This window comes from Fringilla coelebs, assembly GCF_963513975.1.
Source record: "Fringilla coelebs genome assembly, chromosome: 3".
In the NCBI taxonomy this organism is placed as follows: domain Eukaryota; kingdom Metazoa; phylum Chordata; class Aves; order Passeriformes; family Fringillidae; genus Fringilla; species Fringilla coelebs.
Genome location: NC_140030.1, coordinates 95715140 through 95736781, shown reverse-complemented (window position 1 = coordinate 95736781; position 21642 = coordinate 95715140). Strand labels below are relative to the sequence as shown.

Sequence of the window (21642 nt, the reverse complement as noted above, 5' to 3'; positions counted from 1 at the left end):
TGTTTTTGCAACCTGCATCCATGTGGGACTGTAGAGTAGAGATGAGGATTATCTGAAGAATTGATGTTTCTCATGCATCTTTCTTCCAAAGCTCTTTAGCAAATATTAATTTATCTTAGGTGAACTGGAAGCTAGATTTCTGACAGTGTACAGCTTTTTTGATACTGTATGTAAAGTAGAAAAGGGACATGAAAACAAAGGAGTTCTCCCTTTGGAGAGCCCTTCTTCTGCAGATCTGTTGAGGACTTTCATAAGCGGAATGGGGACAACAAATTCAAATGAGTCTGTTATCTGGGGAAGACTGGGTAAAAAATCAGATACAGGCAGGGAAGTTTGTTCACCAGGGGATGGTTTCTGTGAAGTGTGAATTGAGTAAAGTAAGTAACAAATGAACAGGAATTTTTTTCCCTGATGCTAGCCTTTAAAAGCATGATGAAGACCTCTCAATTCTTCTGTTGATTCACTAGGAATCCTCCTCAAAGTGATCCTTCTTTTATGAAAACAGATATTGATTAGCTCCTTATAATCTGGAAAATCTGTAGCTCAGGTTATACTTATGAATTCTGTCAGATGTGGACAGAGTATTTGAAGGAATAATCAGAGTCTTATTTTCTTATTTTTCAGCTTAAACAAAATTCTTGCACATTTAGAAGCTTGTTATTCCATTTGGTGATAGAAAAGCAAGGACTTATTTATTCTTGTGCTAGGTTTATTTTATTTTTGTTTTTCTACTCTGGCGACCTGGTACCTGTTGACTCGCCTGGAAGTTATTTTGTGTTTGCTGTGCACATGTTTCAACTATGTATGTGCAATTAAAGTTGAACTGACTGGAGGTAGTAATTTACTTTTGCTTTGCCCCTCTCTTTTTTTTAGGCAAGTTTCATTTACTGATGTGAATTCAATAGCTCGGTACCTGGCTCGAGTTGCTGCCTCTGCTGGGTTGTATGGCTCGAATCTGTTGGAACACACTGAGGTGAGAAGGAATCACAGAATCATAACATGGTTTGGGTTGGAAAGGACCTTAAAGACCATCTATTTCCAACCCCAAAGACCATGGCTGGGGATACTTTCCACTAGACCAGTTTGCTCAAAGCCCCATCCACCTTGGCCTTGAATCACTCTCTTGCTCTTGGTTTTTTCCCCTTTTCCCTTTTTGTCTTTTGGCCAGTTCTGAGTTAGGTGGGTTGGGATTGGGTTTTTTTTTGACCTTGTGTCTATTGTTCTGCATTGTACTGTTATACTGAGGTTCCAGGGATGCTGAAGGGTTTGCTTTGGTGAGCTTCCTCCTTCATATAAAGAAATATAAAGACTAAGAAATCTGTATAAAGACTAAGAAATCTGAGTATTGGAAGGGTTGCCCTTGCCCACCCCTTCAACAGCAACTCCTAAGCAGTTTGCTAATATAAAATAATTCAGATTGGAAGGTAAAACTTGGATTTTCCCTCCTCACTTCCCTCAGCTCTGTTGCCATCAGTTGCTATCTTGTAACACTTCAGTGTAACACCAAGGAGCACTATGTGGCATTGAAATCCTGAAGTAGCTTTTGCTGTGTATGATAGCCAAAACCCTGATCCTGGGTCTAGCTCAAAATAATCAATCATATGCTGAATTTGAAATTGATAACTGAAACTAGCAGACAAGTTGAAATTTGCTTCCTCTGAAATTTAGGGAGGAACTCAAGGATTTGATTCAGGTCTTCTTGAAGTGAGTGGTAATCACTCTTCAATCACTCTTCCACCCTCATAGCTGGTCTCAAGGGAAGTGTTGTCTTACTGCTTTGCCTGTGAGGCATTAAAAAGATGTAAGTTATCTTGTGGCTATTTAAAATTTCTGTCCAAATCCCTTGTTTTTAAGTTAAGCCCAGACCACAGCAAACACACTTTTAGGGCTGGTACAATACTTCTTTTCACTTCTGTGTCTTTCCAAAATAATACTGTACTTGGAAAAGTGCAGGGACAGCTGCATTTGTGGCGCATGTTTTGGCGTGCAACTGCAAATGACCGAACTAAATCCTGTGGAGGTTGTAATTACATCTGTGCCTGCCACGCTGGCTTGAACATTGGAAGAATTCCCGTGGCAGTTTGCAGAACAGTTACACATGAAATAGGACTAGAGAAGAGACACTTAGTCCCTTGCAGGATTGAGGGATTCAGTTTATATACAGGGCTACATTATTAACTAGCCTAATTCTTAATATTTTTTTGTGTTTATGTACAAAGATAGATGGAAAAGACTTTTGCAGGAGCGGGGAGTAGGACTTGTGAAGGTCACGGGTTTGATTTCTTCAAATCTAAAAGGAGATGAGGAAGAGAAAATAGAGACTGAGGGGAAAATGGTGTACTAACCAGCAGCAGTACCAGGAAGAGGAAATAGGACACAAATATGATATGTAAATAGCTAAAGGACAGTGATGATTTTTATATACTCTTGTGATAAGTGAGTACCTGAGAATTGCTTATTATTTTACCAATGGAAAGAACTTCAGTGAAGTTGATGTTTTCAGCAGTTTGAATTCATGCTGAAAGAAGAAATTAAATTTTATTATTTAGTATCATTCTTGTTGAATTTTTCAGTATAATTTATTTTAAGTATTCTTTCAACATATGTTATGATTTGATATATTTAATTCTAATATTCCTGTTAATATTTTCTGTTCAGTTGTTAGATCAATTGTGTATTACTCATTTATTTAACAAGCTTAATTCTCATTCCTTTAGTAACTTTAACTGTCTTTTGTCCCTTCAAACAAGATTGACCACTGGCTGGAGTTCAGTGCTACAAAGTTATCCACTGCCAGCCAGTTCCCTTCAGCCATCCAAGAACTCAATCACTGTCTGTCTCTACGGACCTACTTGGTGGGAAACTCTCTGAGTCTTGCAGATTTGTGTGTCTGGGCTGTACTAAAAGGTATTGGTTTGTATTCTCTGTTTCACTGGCTTGCAATATCAATATACAAGGAATCCCCTTTTTTCTTTTTTGTGGATGCTAGTAGTTACTCCTAGCTCTACGACAGACTGTGTACTGTCATGCACACTGCTGTGGCCTGTGCATCACTAGTGATGGCAGCAGTATAGCTTAGGAAATCCTAGATTTTATTTTTTTAAATTGTTGTTACATTTGGAAATTTATAAGCTGTAATCCTTAGGTGGAAGTTTTTCTAATTTCTTTTGTGCTAATAATTGCAAGAACATCTTTTATTACCTGTTGCCTCAATATGAAAATGTGCAACCTAAAATTATATGCATTGACCTTTCTGTGACATTATCTTAGCAGAGGAAATTTCTTTGGTGTTTACTTTGAATTATTAAAAGAGGTAGATGTCACTCTGCAAAATACCCTTTAGAGGTTAAAGAAGCTTTGATGATCTGTTTTTATGGATTTGGTTTTTGTTTTCTTCTTAGCTCTGTATCTAAAGGTGATAGGTGACGATCTACCATTCAGTATAACCCAATTCCACTTGAAAGTAAAGGGAATAATTAGGATTAATAGCTAGCAGCTTTTGGATATTTTGTCAATGTTGCTGCTCTAAAGAGCAATCTGAAAAGCTGCTGTTGATAAGAATAATTTTATTTTTATAATTTAATAGTTTGAAAACTTCTTTTCTTTCTAACAGATAATAGTACGTGGCAAGGGCAGTTAGAACAAAACAAAGCTCCTGTGCACGCAAAGCGATGGTACAGCTTCCTTGAGGTACAACGTGCTTTCCAGTCAGTAGGAGCCAAGTGGGCTGCTGGTACACCAAAGGTCAAAATGGTAAGATTTACTCAAATCTTCTGGAGAGAGTAGCTTTATTTCTGTGAATACATTGCAAGAATTTTTTTCTTTTTAAGCTAGAGAATTAAAAACTGAAAGTAAGTAGTCATACAGTGAACTAAACTTTTGTAAACAGATGTTTACTGCTAAAGCTGTTGCTTTCAAATTTAAAAAGGCATGAGTTGGCTAGTCTGGTGTGGAGGTATAACTGTGGAAATATGGCACCTCTTCTTTTAATCAGCACTGCTCTTTAGATATATTGTTTGCTTTTTCTAAAGACAGTTTGAGATCCTGATGGACATGCAAAGATTGCTCTTTGACTGAAAGTTGACTGAAATTTGACTGAATTTGTTAATCATGTTCAGGTTAAGAACACCAAGATACAAAACCTTAACTAGCAATTGTTTTCTTCTATGGAATAAATTAGACAACTTAGTGGGACTTTCCAGTCCTGGACCAGATTTGAAAACCCTAGAATTAATCTTTTTTTGGAGTCCTTGAGTAATGTGAAAGTTGTGAAGAGATGAATTTGGGGTGCAATATGGCAGCTTGTAGGTTTGAAAGGAAACTTTGATGCAGCAGTTGTTATCTAGAGTTTTAGATCTCATTTTATAGCTAATACAATCTGTAATTATGTCTCTTCAAGGCAACAGAAAAAGAAAAGAAAGCAGATGTTGGGAAGTTTGTTGAACTTCCTGGCGCAGAGATGGGAAAGGTCATTGTGAGATTTCCTCCTGAAGCAAGTGGGTAAGAAACATGAATACTTTGACAAGGTTCTATTTTGTTTTTTTCTAAAAAAAAAGTATTTTGATGAGGATGGTAATCAGCTTATCAGACAAGGCTGTTAAAATAAACCAAGTGAGTGTTTAAAGCTTAGTCTCCACTAGAGCTGTTCATTCATTTCTCCTCTGTACTTCATTGCGCTGTTGCCTGGACTTGGAATAGGGAGTTTAGTTGTGAAGTGACGTTGTGCAGTTCAGCAGTGGGATGAGGAGAAGCAGGAGGATAGCATTTGTATGGATAATGGATGTGTGTGTCCTGCCAGGAGCTATGGTGTGGACATGCAGTCCTTATGAATTGGGTCAAGGGACTCGGTGCTTTCCAAGAAAGCTTAGATTTGAGAAAGGGAAGATGTATGGGATAGCCTTCCTTGGGGAAGCTTGACACCAGGTCTGTAATGGAGGGCCAGGGGTCCAGACTGTGTGGAATACCAAAGCACAAACTCCTTAATGACCACACAGAGGAGATGTGATGAGCCAGTACAATAAACTCAGTTTTCAACCAGTTTTTCATTTTCTGTTTCTTTTTGGAGTTGCCTGATGGCCTGTAAAATTTCCACGATTGCATTTGTTCATTAAACTGGCTATTCAGCATCACGTGGCTTCTGTAGTTGTGTTTCTTACTCTATTAGTCCAATATAAACTTTACTCAAATATTGTAAATTATGTATTATGTACATGTATGTCTATAACATATAGTGTTCTCAGCTTACTTTAGTAGTTTTTAGTGTCTTAATCCTGGTGTTTTAAAACACTGTTTTTCGGGGACATGTTGCTCTCTTTTTGTAAGAGATTTTACTTTTGTGGATTTGGGGATTTATATTTAGTTTAAAATGTCAGTAGCTTTATAGTTTATGTTAAAAAATACACAGCAATCAGAAAATTCCACTGTTGTGTATGTGGTAGTTACAGATTATCTGGTAGCTGCTACTGGGTATCATCATCAGTTGGTTTAAGTTAGTCTATAAAAATGGAGATAATTGCAGTCCAATCTTTATATCCATAGCAACACTCTAATTTACAGATTTAGTTATTTTTAACAGTCAGCTACTGAATTTGTGGTAGAGGACACATAATCTATTTTCATAAATGTGTAGTATTTCAGCAAATATCCTAGGTTTGCTGTTTGTTACACTTAGGTATTGCTTTCCATTCTTTCTCCTTCCCTCACAAATAATGAAATCTAGCTGAAGTAGTTCTGATATATATAATTATTTTTTAATTTCCTTTTTAGATATCTGCATATTGGTCATGCCAAAGCTGCCCTGCTAAATCAGCACTACCAAGTTAACTTCAAAGGAAAACTTATTATGAGATTTGATGATACAAATCCAGAAAAAGAGAAAGAAGACTTTGAAAAGGTATGATAAGATAGCAGAGTGATTATAGACTGTGAAACAATGATGAATGCTTGCCTCTCTTTTCTTTCATGCTTATTCTTATGGCTTATCCTTCCTGGGCAATGGAGCATTAAAAACACCACGTCCTACATGAAGAGGATAAAGATGTAACAAAACTACTATTCCAGAATATTACAGTGTACATTTTCACTCTTGGCAGGTTATTCTTGAAGACGTTGCCATGCTGCACATCAAACCAGATCAATTTACCTATACCTCGGATCACTTTGAAACAATAATGAAATATGCTGAGAAGCTTATTCAAGAAGGGAAAGCGTATGTGGATGATACTCCTGCAGAACAAATGAAAGCAGAGCGTGAGCAAAGAGTGGAATCTAAACACAGAAATAACTGTAAGATATTTTAAGCTTTGGTCTTGCTTTCTTACCTTTTTGATTTCATATCAAAGCTTGATTGTTGTTAACAAATATGAGTGAGATTACTAAATTGCGTATCTTCAAGGTCCTTATGGGGACTTGAAAGTGTTTAGTGCTTTGTTCTGCAAGGCTGGATGGATTAAGTACACATTTAAACCAGGGCAGTAAACTTGTGTATATATGAATTCATCACCATTCATTATCACTTTAAAAATTCACAATGTAAAATGTGTGAAAATGAATTCCAGTGTCTAAAGAGGGAGTGTCACTCATTTTTATTGCTGCAGTAATAAAACTTGATTCTGTATCAGCTTCATAATACTGTAGAAAATGGTGTATTTTTGTTGTTCTTAGGTGTTAATAAGAATCTACAAATGTGGGAAGAAATGAAAAAGGGAACAGAATATGGACAAACTTGTTGTCTACGAGCAAAAATAGATATGAGTAGTAATAATGGATGTATGAGGGATCCAACTCTTTATCGTTGTAAAAACCAGCCTCACCCTCGGACAGGAAGTACCTACAAGTATGTCCACTTTCTCGTTGTGTGGCCTGTAGATTTTGTTCTTTCCTGGGCATTTACAGTTCCTTAGTAAATTTCTTTTAATACTTGGAACTTGCTAGCATTTTTCAACTAGAATATGTGATGAGTCTCTTGACTTTCTGAAACTTGTGCAAATTACTTAAAAAACCTGTGAGATGGCCATTATGGTCAAAAGTGAATATTATTTCAGTTTTAGTCCTTATATATGTTTGAAAAAAAAATTAGCAGTATAGGGTGGGTTTTTTAGGCTTGAACTGTTATCAGTTCATTTCTTGAAGGCTTAATCTTAAATTATATTGCCCTCTAGATCTTTCTGTGGACTATTAGTTGTGTATGTGTTATTTTAGTCTTGATCTGACAGTTTTCAGGATCATAGGTTAGGAATAATTGGTAATGCGTGATTATAAACTGCACTGAGTTTAAATGTTTAGGTGGGAGGAAAGTGTTTTGTTCTACCCTGCTAATTAATGATTTTTTTTGTCAGAGTTTATCCCACATATGACTTTGCCTGCCCCATTGTTGATAGTATTGAAGGTGTCACACATGCACTGAGAACAACTGAATACCATGACAGAGATGAACAATTCTACTGGATTATTGAGGCTCTGGGTATAAGGAAACCGTATATATGGGAGTATAGCAGGCTAAACCTCAACAACACTGTGCTCTCCAAGAGAAAGCTCACGTGGTTTGTCAACGAAGGCCTTGTGGATGGATGGTATGTTCCATGGCTGTAGGTCAGCACTGTTCCCTAAGATTCTTGTGACTGGCACATTCGTTTCTGCTTTGGGGTAGTTTGAATGAATATTTAAACAATATTAAAAACTATAGATTAATTAAACTGGCTTGTGTATGTGCAGTGTGTCTGTTTCCTACTCTACAGTGGCTGTGTACATCCATATTCATGGCCTGTAATAAACATGAGGCAGCTTATTTTTGGACTCTGGCTCCTGCTGTGGGCAGCATTTACATGTTTTCCACTCTTGAGTCATTGGTTGTTGTCATTGGAGTCGTTCCTAAACGATGCCAGAAGAGGGCCTGGATTGAAGTGTTTCTGGTTCTGTCCATCTAGTCAAATCCATCCCACTTCTCTCCAACCTGCCCTCACCCTCCTTCTTTCTGTTAATTTTTTCAGATTGATTTGATTTCTGCGGACAGTGTTTGGTGGACTAGCTGTTTAGTTGTCAGTTGAGTTGTAAGCTTAGATTCCTAGTTTATGCCTGGAGCCACTCGGCTAGAGCCAAATTTATTCTTTCTTGCCCCTGCCTGTTTTTTTTCCCTAGAGGTGTAGCTGATCTTATGATGGTCTTTAGCTTTCCTTCCCTAAGCCTCCCTGTTAGGTCCTCAGTAAGGTTTGATTCATGTTCCCACCAAATTCAAAGGTTCATTGCAGATCAGGCCTTTTTATTTCTTCCATAAGAGAAAAAAAATCATAGAATTCTATCACTTATATAAAGAGGTAGCATTGTCACTTCTTTCCAGTAACATTTTCTGGGTGCCCTTGGAAGGGAAATAATGGATATAGACATAACTTCTGCCTTGCTAGTTTTTGAGAGACCTGACCTTCACCATATGTTTTATATGGATAAGAGCTCAGTCTTCTCAGTTAGGTGTTGTCACCTAGCTGGGAGCTCAGTGAGTAAAATACACTGATGCTGTGCCTTTCATGTGTGGCAGTATTAGTAAAGTTCTTGATAAGTGCAGAATTAGAAAATTTAGCGTATGGCACTAATGGAATACCTTTTCCCACTAGGGATGACCCAAGATTTCCCACTGTGCGTGGTGTCCTGAGGAGAGGCATGACAGTTGAAGGGCTGAAACAGTTTATTGCTGCTCAGGTGGGTGTTTTCTTCTGATTCTTTGAATCTCCCTCGATAAGTTTCACAAATTTTTGTGAAGCTTCACTCAATGTACTTGTCACTGGAAGGTTTCTGCTTTTAAAGCTTTGCTACTTTGACATATATTGCTTCAACAGTGGTAGCACCTGTGAGTAGGTGTGGGCAAGATGGACTTGCAGGTTTCTAATTTGGAGAAGGTTTATTTTGCAAGCTCAAAAACTGGTTTTTATGAAAACAAACTATAGAGAGTTTTCAGTGTAAAGAACTTTGTTTTAAATTAGTCTAAGAGCTAGAATATTTATATTAATGTGGTGTTGGTTCGGACTTTTTTATCCAGGGCTCCTCTCGATCTGTCGTGAATATGGAGTGGGATAAAATCTGGTCCTTTAACAAAAAGGTATGTGCTTGCTCGGATTTGATGCTACTCCTGATATCCTCTTTCTAGGATATGTGGAGAATCCAGCGTTCATTGGAGTGCTTATCACAACAAGTAGCAGTTGCAGTATGCTGCATCATTTGGCGCACTCTCAGGAAAATGGAATGTCCCCCCCTTCTAACCTGAAGAAGCACTAATCCTATTGATTCTCCTATACCAGTACTTACTTGCCTTCCTTAGTAGTACGGGAAAGGATAATGGTATTTGCTGTAAATCTGATCTGAAAACTGCATTTCATTTTTCTGCTTTCAAGCTGCGAGCTATCTGTAAGAAGGTATTACTTAATGCTTTTTACCTTAGCATATAGCTTACAGTGCTGTAAGCATACATAGCATAAGCTATCATTTTGCAGCTTCATAGCACAGTCAGACTTGCTTGTATAACAGGAGCTCTACAAACCCACTGAAAATGCATTATTCCTAGTTTTCAAAGGCTGCCCACCTCTGTTTGGCTGATTTGTCAACACAAACACAAATTTTCCCCGATTTGGTTCACGCTGGCCGCGTTTCCTTTCTGTGGCAAAAGGATGAACGCACTGTGTGCTCTGCCTGGGGAGATCAAGCCAGCACTGCTGGAGTTTCTGACTGAATGGCAAATCAGGAATATTGCATCTTGACATGATGAGTTGCTTTTTGGCAGCAGATGCTTGGACACTATAATAAGGCGATTTGTTTTCATGAGGATTGCATATTGTGTGATTGTGGAAACACCTGTTATTTTGCATTGGGACTCCTGCTTGGTTTTGCTTAGATAGTACCCAGATCTGTTCATTTAAATAGTTTTTGCTTGTCTGGCATGTGTCATGTATTTCTTCATGTATTTTGCATTTGATTTGCTACATACATGTAGGTTTATGAATTGGTTCTTTCTGTTGCTGCATAAATACATTTATGACTAACAACTGATTTGAGGGGAAGAATCCACAATGGACTGTCAAGGCCCATTTTTCTTTAATTGACTTTTAAAGTGAGTTTCTTAGACCTCTGACTCAGCTCTTTTCATAGCACCATATTTATTAGCCAATTTTATTTACATGTGGCTGTGCAGATTGAAAGCTATCTGCAATATGAGAAAAAACAGTTGGCTGCTTACAAGTAATTCTGAGCTCAAAGACTTTATCGGTGTGACAACTCATATTTTATATGTGATCCTGTAATTTTTAGCACCTGACAAGGGATTGCTAGTTTTAATGAATAAAATAAAGAGCTTGTTAATAACACTATAAGATTTAGTCATTTAATTATCAAAATTATGATTGATAAATTAAATAATACCCCTGCATTCTGAGATACATACACAAGTCCTTTTTCAAAGTGTATGTCTAACATTTAGGTGTCTGACTTCAGTGACTACTAACTTAGAAAAGTGTGTTTTCTTAAAAGTATATCATCATATCACTTTATTATCTAATGACAAGTAATTAGAAGCTAAATGCTTTTCTCCAAAATATAGAAAAATATATAGCTGTCTAGCTTTTCATTTGAGCAGGCATAAACCAAGAAGAGCAAAAATTACTTCATATTAATAAAAGCAGGTGCTTTCCTTTGTGTCAGTTTCCAGTTAACCGGGTAGATCTTGGATATTCCTTTTCACCTTAGATGACTGCTTTACTTGAATTACGTATTTGAATGCTTCTGAACAGTTTGACAAACCAGTATTTCAGGTATAAAAAATGCTGGGAAAAGTTTGATAATGGGCCATAAAAATACAGGGAGACATTCTAGTGGTAGCTTTTTCTTGTCAAACTCATGTTGTAGAAATCTGAATGAAGTCAATGTTATGGTCTTGCCTTATTATAGTATCTGATGTGTCTGTATAAAATTGCAGACTTTATTGGTGCCTCCTCTACAGCCAGTTCTGTCACTGATTCTTCTGGAGTACTGGCCTGGAAAATGAGTATGAGATCAGGTCTTGTGCTGCTAGAAAAAGAACAAACTTCACTTAAAAATTATTGCTTTAAATTTAGTTATCTAGAGAAAAAGCGGTTCACATTTAATAGGCTGTGTGCGCAGTAAAACTGTATCAGAGTACATTTTTGTGTCTTCCCCATAAGGCATTGGGTCATAATTTTAGTTACTTCTGCTGTCAGTAGTACCCAATCCAGTTTTTACTCAGAGTATTTTAGTAAAGATTGGAAATTGTAAAGTATTACCACTATTTTCTCACTATTCTGTAGCTTTGGATGAAAGTGACATTAAAGCAAACTTTGAAAAACTGCAGTAACATAAAGAATGCCAGTTAATATTCCTTTCTTTTTTTTTTTTTTTTTTTTTGTGTGGTGATTGTTTTGTAAAGCGTCTTATTTTTTTGTCAGTGGCATATATTCATGATTCACCTCATTTGTTTTCTGTAGGTTATAGACCCAGTAGCACCTCGGTACACTGCTTTACTGAAAGATGCAGTGGTCCCAGTAAATATTCCTGAAGCTCAAGAGGAGATGAAAGAAGTGGCTAAACACCCAAAGGTTCTTGCTTTGCTCTCTTAATATTCTTGTACTGCAGTTCAGTAAGGTTGGGAAGTACCTTGGCATGAAACAGTCAGGAAGGGGAGTCCTTCTTTTAGCTTGCTCAGATAGCTAATCTGATAGAGATCTATCCAAGGGGTACTTTTGTTTTGCCTAAAAATTGTCAAAAACTGTGCAACTACTAAACATGTTTGTTCTTTAAAGAGGGAACTCTTTTTGTAAATATATAGAGTGCATATAAAAGGTGCCCTAAAAGGCCTCTCTGGGAGTTTCCAGAAGAGGTGAGTCATTACAAGCCTGGAGTGCTACTCAAGCTGGTTTTCCTATTGTTTGATGCTAACTTTCACAGAGGTTAAATATTAAGTTTTATTCCATCTCTGTGGCTATAATACAGTAAACACTCTTTATCCATTAACAGTGAGGTGTTTTTTAAGTGGTTTATAAAATCAGGTTTTATATGCAGAGGTAACATATTAACTTGTTGATTCTGTCAGTCTCTGGATTTTTAATATGACTTAAATTTGTATAGCAAATAATTCTTATCAAAAGCTAAGAACTTGCTGATTTGATACTTTTAGTATCCAGTAAACAGAGTAATATCCCTTAATAGGGAAGTGTGTTACTGATACAACTCTTTCTTGGTGCTATGAGAAACAAAGATGCTTTCCTTTGAATCTGATGTCTCAAATTGCTGAAATGTCACTGAAAGCATCCCTTAGTTATACTTATGTACACTTACACTGAGAAATTAGTGAATATTGCTGAGGCTTTGCTTCATTTCTTTGTTTTGATTTTGTTGCTCTGAGTGCTCCTGTAGCCATTTCTTGTAACTAAGAGCTGGATATTGGGTTTCTCCTCTTGCCCATGGCTGATAAAAAGGAAACAGGTTTTGAGCAGATGTGAGAGTTGTGACCCTTCAAGGTTCAAAGACACTGAAGTTTGGTCAGATACAAGCCGCCATATTAAAATTTTGATAGTACCAGTAAATGCTACCTCCAATATGTAATGAAATAAATACTGACTGGAAGAAACAAGCTGAAAACTCCTGACCAGCTGAGAAAGTCTGAACTCACAGCTGTCGGCCTTTTTAGAAAATAGAAGATATCTCAATTGCTGAGATACTTTTAAGCTGAATATTTTATAAGTGATGTAGTTCTGGTTTCTGTCTTCACAAATCTATGCAGCTAAAAGAAGCTCTCTATATATTTCCATAATAACCTTATAAAAAGGCAAAAATTAGAGTTCTGAAATTAGTTTTAATGGGAATTTGCATAGCAAAATGGAAACTTGAGAAAAACTGGGTTTACCTGTGAGATCCTAAAGATGCATCGACCTTAAGGAAATGGAATATGCTGTCAGTGGATTTTTTTGCGTGCATTATCAGGGGAATGCGGACGATACCTGTAAATAAGAAAGTGGAGAGAGCTGTGGAAAAACATTGTAGCTCTGCGTTACTGTTATATTCCATCTTCTGTCTTCATCTGTTGTCTTTGAAATGTAAATCATTATTCACAGAATGCTGATGTTGGGTTGAAGCCTGTGTGGTACAGCTCCAAAGTCCTCATTGAGGGCGCAGATGCGGAGACCCTGGCGGAGGGAGAGGTGGTTACCTTCATAAATTGGGGCAATATCATCATCACCAAATTAAACAGGTAACCTGTACAGTGGCAGATGACATGAATTTTTGCTTTTCAGCTTTTTGTTGCCTTTTCTTTTAACTGGAAGCTTGTAACAGTAAAGAATTAATGGTTGGCCATATATGTCCATTCTGTGATACTGTGTCTATAAATCTACTTTGAAATGCACTATGAAACTGCACATTAGCACAGGGTGTATATTTCTCTAGATTCTGGTTGGAAATCATTAGTCAGTCCTGATACTGCATGTCCCTTCTCATCCAGTGCTCTCCATGATTCTGTGGCAATATTGCCACGGTAAAACAGCTTTTTCAGACAGATAAAAACCACCTGGAATGTTAACATCTTTCACCCTGTAACAAATACTGCTTTTGCATACTGAGAAACTAAACCTGTCACAGTTTCAGCTGTACAGCCGTTGAGGTGGGGAAAGAGACCATTTAATGTCATAATGGTGTCTTTGAAGTGGTTGTGTTGAGAGAGTGCCACAATGAGGTGAGCTCTGATAGCATAAATATGCAAAGATTTTTCTCCCCATGCTTTTTACTCTATATTGATATTTAAGACAACAAAATTAATGGAGAACTTAAATGGCGGTGAATGCACTCTTTCATTTTCTATGATTCACACTTCAAAAATGAGCTCTGAACACTTGTTTTTGCAGTATTGAATCAGAACTGATCATTTAGGCTGTACCATAATACTTTCCGTTTTCCTGTAGAAATTCAAGTGGAAAAATTGTGTCCATCAATGCCAAGTTGAACTTAGATAATAAGGACTTCAAAAAAACTACTAAGATCACTTGGTTGGCAGAAACTCCACGTGCACCCCTCATTCCAACTGTCTGTGTTAATTATGAGCATCTGATCACTAAGCCAGTTCTAGGAAAAGATGAAGACTTCAAGCAATATATCAACCGAAATAGCAAGGTGAGTTATAATTCCACAAAAATTCATGCTGTTTTTGTTTTTTTAATTCACTGTTTCTAGTTGTGATTTTTAAAATAGAATTGTTTTTTGTTGCACCAGCACAACTTATCTGTTTATCTAGTTTCCGTGTTTCCATGTTACCTGTCATAATCTCAAAATAAAATATGACTCTTGTTTATTCTCAGTTGTTATCAGGCTTTTACACATCTGAAACCAATAGTTTGAGTTTTTGTCTTGATACATTCTTATGATGTGGCATCTTCTTGCTAGTGCTTGTTTTGCTGTTGCTGGAATTAAGTAACATTTTGACACTTCGAAAAGGAGGAAATCACCACTATCCTTCTACAGCTCTATTTCTTGCTGTTCCTTTGCTCTGTTAGACATGGACTGATTTCTTTTAATACTTACAGCAAGAAGAACTGATGCTGGGTGATCCATGCCTTAAGGAGTTAAAAAAAGGAGACATCATACAACTTCAGAGGAGAGGATTCTTTATTTGTGATCAGCCCTATGAGCCAGTGAGGTAATTTCCCTGAGAATGGCCTAAACAGACTTCACAGAATTTGCTTTAGCTTGTTGTGTTCTAGTGTTTTCACACACACACATTGGCAAGAGTAATGTCGTTCTGCAAATATTTACCCATTACCATGACCTTTGTGAGGAACATCTCTGTGGACTGGCATGGCTTTAATTTTTTATTACATTCCTGACTCTTCAAACTGTCTTAAGCCAAGTATGTGGTACTTGAGGTGCACCCCAGCTGACCTGGGCTTGTTAATGAGGTCATGGTTTCATTGTGACTTGCAGTATAGAAATTAAGTAGGGGTGCTACAGAATAAAAAGCATTTTTCCAATTAGGGTGTGCACATACTACTTAATTGTAACACTTTCTTAGCAAGCTATTGAAACATCTACATGCAATTATAATATAAGTGTATAAATATGATAAAAAAAGGAAAACATGCATGTAAGAGGAATCATTGCAGATCCCCAATTATGTAAATGTAGATAATTACAGCTGTGTATCAAAGATAAACCTGTAGTTGTGTGAAAGCATCTTTTAGAAAGAGTAGCTCATTTGTTTTAATAAATGTTTGATATTTATCTTTTATTTCCTTTACTGTTGTGTTTTTTTATAGTCCTTACAGCTGTAAAGATGCCCCATGCATTTTGATTTACATCCCTGATGGACACACTAAAGAAATGCCAACATCTGGGTCAAAAGAGAAGACCAAAGCTGAAACTGCAAAGAAAGAGGTAAACTGGTGGTTTAGGAAAGTACCATAAAATGTATTATGATATTATGATACATCTCTTTCTGTACGAGATTACGTGCTGAATACTTAGCTTCTTTTTTTTTTTTTTTTTTTTTAAGGCTAGTTCAGCTGTAAAAGGAAAATCTGCTCCAGTTGTTGGTCATACCTCTACTCCAGCCTGTGCTGAGTCACCTGAAGGTCTCTTGATCATCTACAAAAAGGTGGCTGCACAGGGTGATGTAGTTCGTGACTTGAAGGCTAAGAAGGCAGCAAAGGAAGATATTGATAAAGCTGTGAAACAACTGCTGGCCTTGAAAGCAGAATACAAAGAGAAGACAGGCCAGGAGTATAAGCCAGGAAATCCTCCAGTATCTGGAACTGCACAGTCATCAAAGCTTGAGACCTCTGGTACCTTGGACAGTAAAGCCCTGTATGATAAAGTAGCAGAACAAGGAGAAGTGGTCCGAAAACTGAAAGCTGAGAAAGCATCTAAGGTGATGATTTAAAAAATCCTGTGGTTTTGTCTGGGTTTGCATAGCCCATTGTTCTTTCTCTGGAGGTGAATGGGTGCTTATGGATCCAGGGATTTTATAGTGGTCATCATTTGGACTGGGCTCTGTTCTGTCAAGACTTATGTTTTCCAAAACTTACTTCTTGAGTTAGATTTGTATGACCAAGTTTGTATTGGTGAATTCCCGTATTTCTTAGGCTGGTGCTCTGAAACATGGACAGAATTTATCCAACAGCAAGGGTTCATTAAGCATCCAAATCAAGTCCTTGAGATTAAAATGCCTTGGCAATTTCTTCATTTGTTTAACTCAGTACGGTCAAATTATGGACTTCACAGGATTGAATTGTTGCTGTTTAGACCTTGAAACAAAGCTCCAAAACCAGAAAGGAAAGATCCAAATGCCGCAGATGTTTTTGAGAATCTTCCTGTCTGTAACTGTATATAGCAAACATAGCTACTATTAGCTGTGTTATTTCCTTTCTTTCTAATGCAGAGCAAGAAGAGAGGGAAAATAACATAGTTTGCCCAGTAGTTAAATAATGTTGATAGTAGTAGTATCTTGATGGGACTATAAATAAATGAGAAGATCTAAATGAAATTAAAATTTATTGTTATAATTTTACTTTGGACAGTTAGGGTTGTACATCCCTTAAGAGGAGTTACTTTGTTAAAATAGGAAATTAGTACAGAAAACTTCTCTGAATAACTCCACTAAGTACTTAGGAAAATTGAATAGGTGCACATAAACTGCAGGTCTTTTTATGAAAGTGTTTATGGTACTCTTGAGAATCTTGTGTCTCTATATCTTTGTTCCTCCCTCTTTCTGCTCCCCTTCCTTTCTTTTTTCAGGATGAGATAGGTGCTGCTGTGGAAGTCCTTTTATCCCTAAAGGCAGAATATAAACGACAGACAGGCCAGGAGTACAAGCCTGGATGCCCACCTGTGGTCTCTGTCCCTCCTCAGTGTTCTCCTGTTCCCACTCCTCCATCCCCATGTCCAGTAGACAGCAAGGCTCTGTACAGCAGAGTAGCTCAACAAGGAGAAGTGGTCCGCAAGCTCAAATCGGAGAAAGCTTCAAAGGTGTTCTACCTGTGCATACTTCTGAGTGGAACAGTGCCTTCAGTTTAGGCTAAAACTCAATGGCAGGTTTTGTGAAAATTGAGGAGCAGAACATAAGCTAGCTCCGTGAAGTGCTTTCCCAAATTCTCATGAGCTGATGATATGGCTGACTGCATGCGTTCTGTGTTAGTGCATGGAAAATAAATAAGTTCTTTTTTTAGTCATACAAGATAAGTGAAGCAGAATATAGGCGGTAACTTGAAAGAAGGGCTGTAACTTGGAGCCAGAATGGCAACAACAAATTTGGGAATTACCTGATCATGACCAAAGAACCATTATTTATTCAGTCTGTGTATTTGCTGCTATTCTCCAGTGTGCAGCTCATGGACTGCTATAACTGGAGGGGAGTAAGCCACCTAAATGAGAGGCTTTTATGGCACAGAAATCAGCCCATACCTGCACTACCTGATTTGGCCCTTTGATGTACAATCTGTAGGTATTCTGGCTAAAAAGTTTTACCACAGAACTTAGTAATAACAGCTTATACACGCATGATAGCTCTAGAAGTTTTATTACAACAGCTGTGGTAATGCCATTCTAATAAAACTTGTGCTATTATATCTCAGCTATTGTGTTACACCTCCGTTGTTTCTACCCTTGTCTGCAACTGCTGTTTTTTCTCTCTTGCTTCAGGAACAAATAGATGAGGCTGTGAAAATTCTTTTAAACCTAAAAGCAGAATATAAACAAAAGACAGGTCAAGAGTACAAGCCTGGAAATCCACCCTCAACACCTCCTTGTCTTTCTTCCACTGCACTTCCATCTGTCTGCTGCAGTAACTTGGCAAGCTGTAGCTTAGTGGATGGCAAAGCACTTTATGATACTGTAGCTGAGCAAGGGGAAGTGGTACGCAGACTGAAGGCAGAGAAGGCTTCCAAGGTACAATAGACATTAGAGTGAGCAATCATAATTGTAATCACATTTGGCCACTGGGGGGAAATCTTTCACCAAGTAGTGATCAAGCTCCCCCATGCCCAGGTCATGCATGCTCTGATAATGCCAAACAGATTTGTTCTGGTGCTGGATACTTTCCTGACTCAGACATATGAAGTCAAACTTAACCTCTCGTATCTAGGTGAATAGGCATGAGCATGGCAGATATTTACCCTGCAGATGTATTTTACTATCTCTTTCTGTATTTGGGACAAGTGACTATTCAGCTATCTAGTGTGCTGCAGCAATAGCAAGACCTTTCAAAATGAGGCAGATTCAGTGATGGCTGTGGAAAAGAACGTGAGACAAACCTGCAGCTTTTTAGGTGCTTCTGGGACGTGGAGGGATTTCTGCCTGTATTTCCACCTTGCAAAATTAGTTTTGGTGTTGGGTTGTTTTTGGGGGGCTTTTTTGTTGGTTGGTTAGGTTGGTTTTGTAGCCTGATAATCAATGCTTATGGCCAGTTCTCTCTTTAATTCTCACCAGTAAATCTTGATATTTTTCCTCCACACAGGATCAAATAGATGAAGCAGTAAAACTCCTCCTTTCTCTAAAAGCTGACTACAAGGAAAAGACTGGGCAGGAGTACAAGCCAGGACACCCACCAGCAGCTCAGGGGGCTTTGCCTCAGACATCAAACACAGTACCCAGTGGTCCAGACACTCCTGAAGCTAAAGCCCTGTTTAGCAAAGTAGCTCTTCAAGGAGATGAAGTTAGGAAATTAAAGGCAGAAAAAGCAGACAAGGTAATAACATACACACTGTAGTGTAAAAATGTAATATATATATTTAAATCTAAAACTCTCTTTGAAATTTAGTGGGATTATGGAAAATAGACATGTAAAAAAAGCACCTTTAAAATAGGCAGCATTTGAATTCTGAGATCTGAAACATTCTTTTAAATTAGATATGCTGTCAGGTATGATCCTGTAAAATGTCAGCACATTAAAGTTAAGTACTGGCTTATGCAGATTTTTCTGCCAGTAGTCTGTGAATGCCCATAAAGCCATATAGATATTTTTTTTAATAGAGCCATATTATTCCAGTGATTTCTCTATATTTTTCTTTTTTTTTTCTCCAAGGAAAAGATAGATGTGGCTGTTAAAGAACTTCTTCAGTTGAAGGCCCAGTATAAGTCTGTTGCAGGAGTTGACTATAAACCAGTGTCTGCTAGTGGTGTAGATGACAAAGACAAAAAGAAGAAAGAGAAGGAGAACAAGTCTGAAAAGCAGAGTAAGCAACAGAAGCAAAGTGATGGCCCCAAAAAAGAACCTTTGCAAGGACAGAGTGGTAATGAGCGCTCCTCAAATGGATCAGGAGAGGGCCAAGGCCCTAAGAAGCAAACCAGGTAAAGATGCAATCTTTAATCTTATTAGATAAAACCATCAACTATCTACCTCTGTTCAGGTTTAGAGTTTGATATGTGTCTCATTTCACTTGAAAGTGTGGACATCTGCAGAATAACTGTAGTGTCAATTGTACCTCAGCATCCTGTATTGTTACTATCACTGAGAATATTTTGTGCTTATTATTTGCTTCTGCAAATGTGCTGCTGTATCTTGCTGAAAGTTTAAAGGTCTTTTTACACCATGTATTATGCAGCACTATGTATTTACTATTTCATGCACATAAACCATATATTAGAGACAGAGATGCAGTTATTTTGTGTAGAAATAATGTCAGAAAAACTGTATTTCCCTCCTTTAAAACTTCTCTGTTTATAGAGTTATAAAACCTTTACTTTTGTATTCTGTCATTTGAGTCTGGTGAGTTTAACCTTCTTTAGAATCCTGTAGTTTTATTGGTTATCTTTATTTTGAGGTAGGGTCAGTTTTCTGTCTCAAACAGTGTGACTGACATTCACATGAATGGTGAATTTGAGTTGCATGTCTTTTCTGAAATTTTACCTACTGGCTAGGTAGGAAATGTTTAAAATAAAGAGTAAAACAGCTTACACACAGGTCTGGTTAATCTTAGGTTCTTACTGGACTGCTTACTGGTGGTTGGGTTTTTTAATGTGTTGCTGTGTGGTTTTTTGATACAGCCATTGTGAGAATTAGAAGTGTTCAGAACTGTTCTTGTTAAATATTCTTGTTAGGATAAGGAAATACTAGGAACTCCCACCAGCCAAAACTTAGCCTTTTGATGTAAAACTAAAACATTCTCTTCCACCTTATTATTCCATACCTCTTGCCCCAAATGAAAAGAGAAAGAAAAGGGTTGGGAAAAGTTTCGTGGCTAAATGCTGAACAGCACAAATCTGGTTCTTTTGTCATACCATAGGCTGGGTCTAGAAGCTAAAAAAGAAGAAAACCTTTCCGAGTGGTTCTCTCAGGTAAGTGTGCATCAGTTTGATTTGATTGTTTCATTCTGTTATAAATCAAAATCTGTTTGGGATTTACATCCTTCTGATTGACTTTTTTTTTTTTTTCAATACAAAGCAAAGTATTTGCTCTTTTTTCTGTGTCTTATGTTATCATGGTCTTAAATAGAAGTGCCTTGGAGTGAAGACCTGAATAAATTTAGTAAGCTGTAAAAAGGGTGTGTCAACCACCCAACCTTATTATATACAATACATATGGTTTCCTTTGTTTCATACCTGAATTCATCTTGTGTTAAGAGTAAAAAACTTAAATGAAATTATAGAAGTTTCACAGACTTGAGAATTTTATTTCAGCTCCAGGTGATGCATAACAGAAGTGAATATCTGTTGATACTTAACAATTTTGCTGGCTTGTGAGATTGAAAACAACCCAGGTCGAGATGATTAGTTTTGATTAGTCTTGTTATGAGAGATTGTAAGTAGCTGTCAGTGGTGTACATTTCCTGTCACAAGTATAATTTTTGCCTGTACTCTAAGGAATAAAAGTCTCTTCTGACATAAGCTAGAGACATTTCTTACAGTGCAGGTTTTTTTGTTCCTGGAAAGTAACTATAGTCTCTTACTTGAATTCATGAAATTCAGTTTTAGTTAAGTGTTTACCATATTCAGACCTATTATTAAACTTAATGTTCCTGGTTAACCTTCTGTAGTTACCACAAATGACCCTAAAGTATATCTTAGCTGCTAACAATTTGAGCAGTTTTGAGTAGGAGACTTCTCTTGAGTTGCATGGCACACACTAGAATTACTGAATGTTCTCTGTGTACAAACTGCAGCTTCAGCCTCTGATTAATCTTTTGCAAGGTGATCACAAAATCAGAGATGATTGAATACTACGATGTGAGTGGCTGTTACATTCTTCGTCCTTGGGCTCATGCTATTTGGGAAGCCATCAAAGACTTCTTTGATGCAGAGATCAAGAAACTTGGAGTGGAAAACTGCTACTTCCCCATGTTTGTGTCCCAGGCTGCCTTAGAGACAGAGAAGTCTCATATTGCTGACTTTGCTCCTGAGGTACCCTTCAAAACTTCATTTTAATCTGACTGTAAGAAAATCCAACCACTTAGTCTGCAGCTGGGTATGAAAGTAAGTTTGGGGCTAGAGGATTTTTTTCCCCAACTTTTTTTTTGTTTTCTCCTTTTTTTAGGTTGCTTGGGTCACAAGATCTGGGAAAACAGAACTGGCTGAACCAATTGCTATACGTCCCACAAGTGAAACAGGTGGGTCTCTTTTCATGTAGTTTGGCTGTAAACTTTTATGTGAAGTTTTATGTATAGTGTAGCT

General features: G+C 37.4%; 1 protein-coding gene across 2 annotated transcripts in view; it reads left to right on the top strand.

Moving 5' to 3' along the window:
- The window catches only part of EPRS1 (glutamyl-prolyl-tRNA synthetase 1), a 38783-nt gene that overhangs the window by 6231 nt on the left and 10910 nt on the right, over positions 1 to 21642 (top strand). The window contains exons 3-25 of one of the 2 annotated variants that reach the window (XM_084202997.1): positions 874 to 973; positions 2751 to 2907; positions 3614 to 3753; positions 4400 to 4500; positions 5767 to 5893; positions 6093 to 6285; positions 6664 to 6835; positions 7338 to 7571; positions 8607 to 8691; positions 9029 to 9088; positions 11481 to 11591; positions 13107 to 13243; positions 13950 to 14157; positions 14568 to 14680; positions 15297 to 15414; positions 15533 to 15907; positions 16774 to 17004; positions 17677 to 17922; positions 18491 to 18721; positions 19058 to 19323; positions 20259 to 20310; positions 21163 to 21372; positions 21506 to 21578. In XM_084202997.1, the coding sequence (XP_084059123.1) occupies positions 874 to 973; positions 2751 to 2907; positions 3614 to 3753; positions 4400 to 4500; positions 5767 to 5893; positions 6093 to 6285; positions 6664 to 6835; positions 7338 to 7571; positions 8607 to 8691; positions 9029 to 9088; positions 11481 to 11591; positions 13107 to 13243; positions 13950 to 14157; positions 14568 to 14680; positions 15297 to 15414; positions 15533 to 15907; positions 16774 to 17004; positions 17677 to 17922; positions 18491 to 18721; positions 19058 to 19323; positions 20259 to 20310; positions 21163 to 21372; positions 21506 to 21578 (3740 nt within the window). The remainder of the gene's footprint in view (positions 1 to 873; positions 974 to 2750; positions 2908 to 3613; positions 3754 to 4399; positions 4501 to 5766; positions 5894 to 6092; positions 6286 to 6663; positions 6836 to 7337; positions 7572 to 8606; positions 8692 to 9028; positions 9089 to 11480; positions 11592 to 13106; positions 13244 to 13949; positions 14158 to 14567; positions 14681 to 15296; positions 15415 to 15532; positions 15908 to 16773; positions 17005 to 17676; positions 17923 to 18490; positions 18722 to 19057; positions 19324 to 20258; positions 20311 to 21162; positions 21373 to 21505; positions 21579 to 21642) is intronic. The other variant, XM_084202998.1, reaches the window with a different exon arrangement.